Genomic DNA, 10,275 nt, shown 5'->3' on the forward strand with positions numbered 1-10,275 from the left:
GGGCATATGAAGTAGGCACCGTAAATATTCCCGTTTTACAGACGTAGTAACCGAGTCACAGATAATGTCTTTTGCCTAATGCCCACAGGTAGTAAAATGGCAGAGTCAAGATTGCCACCCATACTACCGACTACTGCATTCTCCTCTCGCTTGAAACCCCTCTGTGTGGGAAATTAGCTACTGGAGGTGGGATTGATTTTTGGAAACAGCCTAAAGTTAAGTATTCAGAGTTACAGGGGGTTTTTTAATATAATTTTTTAAACGTTATTAATTTATTTTATTTTTGGCTGCCTTGGGTCTCTTGCTGCGTGCGGGCTTTTCTCTAGTTGAGGTGAGCGGGGGCTACTCTTCGTTGCGGCTCACGGGCTTCTTATTGGGTGGCCTCTCGTTGCAGAGCACGGGCTCTAGGTGCGCAGGCTTAAGTAGTTGTGGCACTCAGGCTCAGCAGTTGTGGCTCGTGGGCTCTAGAGCGCAGGCTCAGTAGTTGTGGCACATGGGCTTAATTGCTCCACGGCATATGGGATCTTCCCGGACCAGGGCTCAAACCCGTGTCCCCTGCACTGGCAGGCGGATTCTCAACCCCTGCGCCACGAGGGAAGTCCCCAGAGTTAGTTTATGATGAAGTATGTTCCTTTGAACGCTCACGGCACCTTATTTACACTCTTAAGTCATAATGAATTTGGAAAAGGCAATAACCCAGAGAGGAAAAACTATAATGTTACGAACTTCGGGGCCCTCAGGGGATGGGCTCTTCTAGAACTGTGTTGTCCAGTACCATAGCCACTAGCCACATGTGGCTATTGAGCACTTCAAATGTGGCTAGTCCAAATTGAGATGTATTATAGGTGTAAAATACAAACTAGATTTTGAAGACTTCATATGAAAAAAGAAAAGAATAAAATATCTTATTTTAAATATTGATTGCATGTTGAAATGATATTTTAGATACATTGGGTTAAATAAAATACATTAAATTAATTTCATCTGTTTCTTTTTACCTAATTTTTAATGGGGCTACTAGCAAATTTTAAATTACTTATGAGGCTTACATTATTTCTGTTGGACAACACCGCTTTAGAAACATAATCGTGCAACCTAAAGACGCTAGAGATAACAGTTGCTTGACTGGAAAACTGGGAGAAAGACAACAGAACACAGACTTGAGCCTGGGATTCCCCCAGACTTAGCAGAGGGAATCCCAAGGTATATGTACTTCTGGTCAATCAAAAAGGTCCAACAAATAAAACAAGGGTGAAAGGGGCAGAAAAACCAAGACAGAAAACTCTTAAGTGCCAGTAGTAAAAGCTTGTATTATATAAAGTGTGACTTGGAATGCTTAGTCCTTGTTGCAGTTGGTATGTCAGATGCCAGGTGAGTAACCAAAGAGATATAGTGCTTCCAGCAGCAAATTAGGAGGGATATGGAGGGTAGACGAGAGGGACAATACTATTGTAAATAGGCAACGTAAGCAGAATTAATTTGTTGGTGTTGTTTTGCACGATTTTTTTTTGTGGGGGAGGCCATGCTCCGTGACTTGTGGGCTCTCAGTTCCCCAACCAGGGATTGCACTCAGGCCACGGAGATGAAAGTGCCAAATCCTAACTAACCACTCGATCACCAGGGAACTCCCTGCATGATATTTTTCATTTGGCGTTTTTCAAATTACAAAAAATAAGAGATGCTCGTTGTAGCAAGTGAAACAATACAATGCAAAGACATATTAAAGGCACAGCCTCCCCCATCCATTCTACCTGCCTGAGGTAACGAATAGTGTGTATGCCTTTATAAAAACATATGCAGGGAATTTCCTGGTGGTCCAGTGGTTAGGACTCGGCGCTTTCACTGTCATGGGCCCGGGGTTTGATCCCTGGTCAGGGAACTAAGATCTCACAAGCCATGCGGCCAGAAATCAACAACAACAACATATGTATACACACACGCAAGGATTTTGTTTGTTTTTATTTACACACGCTTTTTTTTTACCCAAATTAATTGACGTGCAGACTGGGGTCTCTGGGATTGAGAGCTAGTGCCTTTTTTTTCCTCTTCTCATTACATTTGCATTACTCCCCTCTCCCTCCCAGGTTCTCTTTTTCAGTCTCTCTCTCTCTCTCTCTCTTGCACACACACACACACACACACACACGCAGAGGGGAAGTAAGCATTGAGAGTCGTCTACAGAAATGGCATCATTTCTTACACTTCTGCATTTTTTTCCCACTCAATGTCTTGTATTGAGCCTTCTAAGTCAACTGATATAGATCTAATTAACTCATTCATCACTTCATATTCCATGTCCTTTTTAAAAAAATAGGTTATTTCTCTTTTCTAATTTGTAAGAGTTCTGTATTTAGACATTAACTGCCATCACATTGCAAATATTTTTCTTTAGATCTATTTTTTGTCCATTGACTTTATTAATGGTATCTTTGGCTATACAAAGATAAAACATTTATGCGGTTAAGATGTTATCTTTCCTTTCAAAGCATCTGGACTTCTTATCTTGATTGATTCATTCATCTTTTATGTAAATGTTTTCTTTTTTTAATTTTTAAAATTTTTATTTTTGGCTGTGTTGGGTCTTGATTGATTCATTCATCTTTTATGTAAATGTTTTCTTTTTTTTAATTTTTAAAATTTTTATTTTTGGCTGTGTTGGGCTGTGTTGGGTCTTCCCGGCTGCGCGCGGGATTTCTCTGGTTGCGTGTGAGCAGGGGCTACTCTTCATTGCCGTGCGCAGGCTTCTCATTGCAGAAGCTTCTCTTGTTGCAGAGCACAGACTCTAGGCGTGCGGGCTTCAGTAGTTGTGGCACGCGGGCTCAGTAGTTGTGGCACAGGACTCAGTAGTTGTGGCACGCGAGCTCTAGAGCACAGGCTCAGTAGTTGTGGTGCACAGGCTTAGTTGCTCCGTGGCATGTGGGATCTTCCCGGACCAGGGATTGAACCCGTGTCCCCTGCATTGGCAGGCGGATTCTTAACCACTGGGCCACCAGGGAAGTTCCGCGCCCCCCCCGCCCCACTTTATAAGGAAACCAATCATATTGGATTATGGATTAGGGCCCACCCATAAGACCTCATTTTAACTTAATTATACCTGTAAAGACCCTATCTCCAAATACCATGACTGAAGTACAGGGGTTAGGATTTCAGCATATCAATGGGGAGGGGGCACAATTCAGCCTGTAACAGGGGCTAATAATACAGTGAATATGATTTTATTCAATTTTTCAAAAAAGCTTTGACAAGACTTTTACATTGAAGACTCTATTTAAAGAAGTAAACCAAGGAATTGAGATTACCAGTTTGTTAAATCAATGAACAAGTGAACAAATGAACTGGTCAATATATGATAAAGTAACTTAGGTTAGAGGTAAGAAACAATGAGTAGAACTAAAAGGACACTCTTCTAAAAGAAGAATATAAGGTTTGGTGTTAAGACTTAATTTTTTTTTTAATAAAGTATAGTTGGTTTACAGTGTTGTTTCAGGTGTACAGCTAAGTCATTCAGGTATATATATATATGTGTGTGTATATATAAAATCTTTTTCAGGTTCTTTTCCATTGTAGGTTATTACAAGACATTCAATATAGTTCCCTGTGCTATACAGTAGGTCCTTGTTATTTATAAGACTAATCTTAAATTCTTAGAAAAGATAGAAGGGAGTACAGAGCAAAATATCCATACTTAAAAGTGTATCTGATTTCTTCTAGGTAATGAAAAATCAAAATGTAGGGCTAAACTTAAAAGATCATTTCAGGTTGTATATAAAACAAATTTTTTTAAATGAATTTCATGTGAATAAGTAGAAGGTATTTATTTTTAGGTCAGTGATTCCGAATGGGGGTGGAGGGTGGCAGGAAAGAATGCCTTCCAGGGAAGAGCATATCAAAACTGGGGTAGGTGTGGGGTGGAGGCAGTGCTTTTTCAAATTATACTTTGTGAAACTTTTTCTGTCACTGCCTCCACTCTACCCTGAGAAACACTGCTGTAAGCACCACTGATTGAAGAGAGTATGTTAAAAATGTCCTCATTTGATAAGAAATGATTCACACTACACTTACATGATCCTGGTCTCTAAGCTATCTAACATGACCCAGGAAAGGGACCCTAGTGACATTATGTTAACCATGTCCTAAAGACCTTAAACCAATATGCTGCTGTGACCAGAGAGGCTATATAATGTTGGGCGATCTGAACATTAATTAACACTGGGCCAGACACACAGTATCATAAAATCATCTGCATCTGCCCTTTGAAGAAGCATCACAGAAATCTGAAACCTATCTCCCACAATGAAGAACCAGTGGTTGTATACATTAGGAAACTAGGTCCAGAGAGTTAAAATGACTTGTATAAAGACACCGAAATATTTATTGGTGAGTCTAGGCACCAGGTCTCCTAAATTCCAATCTAATACTTTTTTTTTTTTTTTTTTGCGGTACACGAGCCTCTCACTGCTGTGGCCTCTCCCGTTGCGGAGCACAGGCTCCGGACGCGCAGGCTCAGCGGCCATGACTCACGGGCCCAGCCACCAGGGAAGCCCCAATCTAATACTCTTAACTACTATTTTAGAAGCCATTGATTCCCATTTCTAGTATTCAGTATTGTTTTTTTGTTTTTTTTAAATTATTTATTTTTTGGCGTGTTGGGTCTTTGTTGCTGTGCACGGGCTTTCTCTAGTTGCAGTGAGCAGGGGCTACTCTTTGTTGCGGTGCACAGGCTTCTCATTGTCGTGGCTTCTCTTGTTGCGGAGCATGGGCTCTAGGCACGCAGGCTTCAGTAGTTGTGGCACGTGGGCTCAGTAGTTGTGGCTTGCAGGCTCTAGAGCGCAGGCTCAGTAGTTGTGGCGCACGGGCTTAGTTGCTCCGCGGCATGTGGGATCTTCCCGGGCCAGGGCTCGAACCTGTGTCCCTCGCATTGGCAGGCAGACTCTTAACCACTGCGCCACCAGGGAAGCCCCCAGTATTGGTTTTTATCCAATGTGGCAGTTCTGGTCATTACAACTTTAAAAATATGTAATAAAGCCTAAAAAGTCTCTAAAGAGAAACAAGTGAGATAATCAAAAGGATCAAGGATACATTCATTTATTTATTTATATCTCAACTTCATTCTAAAAGGCTTACAAAGATGGAGATAATCTAGTAAGATGTAAAAAAAAAGGACCAAAACAGAAAAATGAGAAGAGAATAAGGAAAGTAAAGGCCAAAAAGGAAGATGATGGAACCAAGAATGTGGCTAGCATACAAAACATAACATGAGGTCCTAAACACTTGCTGGAAGTGGGCCACAAACTGGGCTCTAAGTGGTCTAGCATCAATATGAAAAGAAAAATAGAGTCAGTTGAATATTTACTGTCTTTAAGGTAAAAACCAACCAGCAATTCAGGAAAAGAATAACTGGGTTCAGAGAAAATTTCTTCCATGCGTCCTTATACAGAACATTATGAATTATAATGATAAACACCCTTTGCAGTATCCACAGCAATTAAATTTCATAGGGATTTTCATATGGATTGCCAAAGTACAATTCAGAAAAAGCAGTTCTGCAGAGGCCAATAAAATGCCAGCTATGTACAGGGCAAATCTGGCTTAATCCAGGGACAAAATTAATAAATAGTACTCAGAATACTTCCCAGACTCTTTGGTTTGGAAAGAGAGATCAGATATAACTGAAGAATAACGAAAATGAAACTTTTAAGAAGTTGGTTTAAGAAAAATGAAAAGAAGTCACAAAGGCCAGAAATGTATACAGATTTAAGGTCCAGATGATTTTCCTAAAGGAAAAGGTTCTTGGGTTACATCTCTGATCTTAAATCTCAAGGTTGATATCATGCCTCTTAATCCCTTGGTTTGCCCATCACCAACTGAAACCTGGGCCATCTAGGGAAGTGATCAGTTTAAGAATCCTTGTGTCCTTCAAAGAGGTTTTATTTTGGAAAAAATGTGTATAGCTATTCCAATTACCCCCTAGAGAAGACATTTAACCCACTCATGTTTCACTTCTTATTCTCTTCCTCACAGTAGGCTATTAGATTCACTTTTTAAATTTTTAAAAGTTAGACTGACTTTGAGCCCCCAGATCATATGTTTTACCTGCATATTTAGGGGTTGAAACAAATACCAGCTTTTGAGAACTCTGAAAAACATTCATACTGCTTCTGACAAGCCTATTAAACACATAAATAGCAGCACCTTGGGAACCCATGAAATGCTGTTATTGCTCACAAAAGGAAACATGGCACAGAAACAAGGAGAAGGAAAAGTGGAATAAAATTCTGGCTAAAAACTGCAGGGTATAAACACTGGAGAAATGAAACAAAGGAAAAGGTCCACACTCTGATCTGAGATGTTGAATTGAGAGATGGGTTGTATGATGGGGTAAGGACTAGGGCATTGTGACTACCAACCACAGAATGCCCAGTGTGAACTCTGGTCCAACACCTAGAGGAACAGAATGATAAGAGGCTACAGAGTAAAAACAAACTGAATCATCAAGGTGGTCACACTGAATTGGCAGCAGAGGAGGTCCTCAGGTTCCCAGATGAGCCCCAACTACAGTAGAGGAGCTCAAGCCAGGCTGGGGTGCACCAGGAAGGACTCCAGATTACAGTCAAAGTCCTTGAAGAACGTGGACTCCGATGATGGACTGAGCTGGGTAGCTTGTGTCTCCATGACAAAGTTCACTGGATGCTTCTGTAGGAGCTCTGGGTCAAAGGCCACACCCCGAAAGAAAGGGTGGACCTGGAAGTGATGCAAATAACGTAGACGGTGGAGGGGATTCTGGCATAACAGCTGAAGAGAAATAGAGCATGAAGGATGAGAGACTGGGATAGGAAAGGGACTGAACAGAGAAGCTGGAAAAGGAGAAAGAAGTTCATGGATCTGTGGAGGGCAGGGAGAAGAACCCAAAAGAGTGGAGGATATGTAAAAGTGGGAGAAACAGGCTAATCTGGGGGCAAAGGTAGGAATAAAGTAGTAGTAGTGGTAAGAGAGCAGCACTAGCCCACTCTCTCAGAAGTGACCTGCTATGGATGGGGACGAGCTTTGGAGGACCAGGAACTCGAATAAAATTTGAAGTGTTGGTTAGAAGGCAGGTAGTACTTGATCAAGTTGGAATCCCCCCTTAATAATTAATCAGAGGAATGGGGAGGTATCACTTCAGTGATAGGGAAAGAAGTGAATGGTTTTTGTAGTCAAGAAGGAAAGTCATGCCCACCCTTACCTCATGGAGCAGGAGTGAGAGCCCCTGGTTAAGAGAAGCTGGGATCACAGAGTCATAGTGGGCCACACTTGCCAACATGGCCACATGATCTCTCTCTGCGGGCACTGGGAACTGAGTTAAGGGGTGGGAAGGTGTCATTGCTTAGTAAAAATAAGGCAAGGCTTCCCAAGGTGGCCTTTCTTCCCACCGCAGGGCAACTCCTATCTTCTCTGCCCAACATCACTACCATTCTCTCACCTTTCCAGTTGACAGAGAGAAAAGCAAGACACCCAGGGACCACCAATCAGCAGCATGGTTGTAAGGCCCTCCACTCAGGACCTCTGGGGCTACGGATATGAAAGATACTTGTCACTGATATCTGTTGGCTATCCTCCTGCCCAATGCTTACCCACCAGCTTTAGCTTCTCTCTCACCCATGTACTGAAGAGTGCCACAGATAGTATAGGCTCGGGTTCCTTGGGGCAGGTGGCGGGACAGGCCAAAGTCTGTCAGTTTCAGATGGCCTGTGAAAAGCAAGCCATCAGCACCACTCTGTTCCAACCCTCATCAGCCATGACTTACTTCCAAACAGAGGTACCTCTCATTCTGGGACTAGGAAAAGAAAAGGACTTACCTCGTTCATCCAGAAGGATATTCTCCATCTGAAAAATCACAGGTGAGAAGTTATTCATCCTCTTCCTTTCAGTCCTCTTTCATCATGTATACTATACCCCCCAGCTGAAGAAGATGCCCTAGCTCAGCATCCAAGTCTATACTTGGAGGGCCCTTGCCCAAATCCTTAACACCCATGAGGGCCCCAAGGTCAACTGTTCTCAGCAGCTCCTCCCACCTTCTTGGACCTGTTGGAACATCTTACTGAAGTCCCTCCTTAAACAAAAAGAAAAAGCATTTAACTACCTTCACATCTCGATGGATGATGCCAAAGTCATGGAGATAGCCTGTGGATGACAGCAAGCGTGGGGTGTGTGCTGAAGCTCTCCTGTCCTTCCAATTTCCCTGATAGCTCCCACCTCATTCCTATCCCTGTTCTTTGACCTCCAGAGTTAATATCAATTCTCTTCTGCCTCCCTCCCTGCTTAATTCTTCCCTCATTTCTATTACCACTCCTGTTTCACTTACACAGCACTAGGATCAGCTCAGCAGCAAAGAGGCGGATGGAAGCCTCACTAAAGCAGCCAACAGCGGACCACAGGGAGTACAGATCTGTGCTGCAGTAGCTACACACTGCAAAGTAACAGAAGTCTAGGCAGTATTTGGGGGCTACTATGCCTGGGCTCAAGGCATCGTATGCCTCCTGCCCAAACTGATGCCACCTGCTGTTCCCTCTCCCTCTGGGAGAGAGAAGTACTATGAAAAGGGGAACAGAGCAAAGGCAGAACAAGCCAAAGGGATGGGTAATCTCAGGTGGGGAGTATGGTAGAAGGACCCCTGGGAATGAGGAGAGAATCCAGTCACTCACTCATGAAGAGGTGCCGTTTTCCCTGCCAGCTGTCCCCCAAACTGTGTACAAAAGGATGGTTGATCTGTCGCTATGGACAAGAAAACAGGAAGTTAGGATCAGGGTCATTGAGGATCAAGGCAGCCAAGAAGTCAGGATTTACCTTGTTGTGCAGAAAGGAAGCTGTTGCCCCACCTCTCAGTACAGGTTGCCTGCCTGGTAATCCCAGTACTAAGGAACACACTGGACATGCTGGAGAGATTTCCCTGGCAGGACCTAGAATTACTCTACTGATAGCTACTTTTCCTGGGATCTCTTGGTTGAAGCAGAGGGAGGGGTCAGAGTCAGGAAAAGCAGGACAGTTGGACAAGAAAGGTGCTTTCTCCGCCTGTGGTTTGGTTCTTCCTAGGATCCTTTCCAGGGCTCTGTGCATACCTGGATGCTGACCTCCTCTTTGCACTGCCTCAGGTTGTCCCTCTGTAGGACCTTTACCTTGGGCACTACCTATAAAAGGAGAGGAGTGATGACTCCTAGTGGGGAATAGTGTATTAAATTGTTTATTCCTCCCAACCTTTCTGGAATAAAGATTGGAGGAGGGACTAGAGAATAATGTGGAAGAGTATCTAGGTCCCTACCTTCACCACAAATACTGCTTTCTGGCCACAGTCTAGCACCTTGAGGACAGTTCCAAAGGAGCCTTTAGCCACAAGGCCTAAAATCTGTACAGAGAAGTGGAGAACAGGGCAGTTGAGACTGATTGTTTCTAGATTTCTCCCCAAGACTGAGACCCCTTCCAGGGATTCCACTGACCTACCTTCAGCTGCTGATGCCCCCTAAGGGGCCTAATAGGAAACTCCGGCAGAAAGAGGTTGATGAACTGAGGCACTGGCCACTCAGGCAGAGGCTTCTCTACTAGCAGTGGGGCTGGCTCCAGGGGCTCCTGGTGCAGGAACTGATGCCCCTGTAGTCCCCACAGCAACTCTTTCAGACCTGACCTGGTGGTCCCCACACCTGGCCAGAGGCTCTTCTAGCCTCAGACCCAGGGGGACCCAGGGGCCCTGGATGTTGCCACCCTGCTGAGAACCAAGGGAGCCACTAAACCTGCTGCCCCTGGGGCATTACAGGTTCTGCCCATTTAGCAGGCACTCCCTCAAATCTCAACCCTAGAGATGTAAATTTGAACCCCAGGCAAAATTGCTACTGTCCTTGCTTCACGCCAAGGTCTGGATTTCCTGCACACAATTAAAATCCTCTAGGAAAGTAATACTTGGATATTTTCCCGATAAGGCATCAGAGATTCAGTACTGCACCTACCATAAATACTTTGATGGTAACACCTCCCTGCCCCACCCCCACAGTGGACAACACTGTTATTACCAGTTCCCAGGCCTCAAGCTCATACCTTTCACCTCCCCTAAACAAGCTGCCAGAGCCCCACACCCTACCTTATGAGGAGCAGCCATCTGGGCATGTTGCTCCTTCCGACAACTCACTGCTCCCATCCCCAAGCCTCTGCGCCTCCTCTCTCCTGCTAAATCTGCTGTCCCAGTTACATAAGCAGTTCCTCCCCTGATGCTGCATTACACATGAGCCCCGCCTCTTTCCCTTGTTGTTC

The 10,275-nt window shown here is 44.0% G+C and overlaps 1 protein-coding gene across 1 annotated transcript; it reads right to left on the reverse strand.

Annotated features, from left to right (window-relative positions):
- Positions 1 to 6,567: 6,567 nt before the first annotated feature.
- Positions 6,568 to 10,162, reverse strand: RSKR (ribosomal protein S6 kinase related; the record flags this gene model as incomplete). The annotated part of the gene is given in 13 exon segments (XM_082860126.1): positions 6,568 to 6,792; positions 7,223 to 7,333; positions 7,460 to 7,548; positions 7,636 to 7,725; positions 7,836 to 7,863; positions 8,120 to 8,160; positions 8,342 to 8,446; positions 8,682 to 8,751; positions 9,096 to 9,164; positions 9,296 to 9,379; positions 9,475 to 9,688; positions 9,690 to 9,736; positions 10,106 to 10,162. Coding segments are annotated over 13 exon segments (1,230 nt in total).
- Positions 10,163 to 10,275: the final 113 nt, after the last annotated feature.

This window comes from Leucopleurus acutus (assembly GCF_964270905.1).
Source record: "Leucopleurus acutus genome assembly, chromosome: 19".
NCBI lineage: Eukaryota > Metazoa > Chordata > Mammalia > Artiodactyla > Delphinidae > Leucopleurus > Leucopleurus acutus.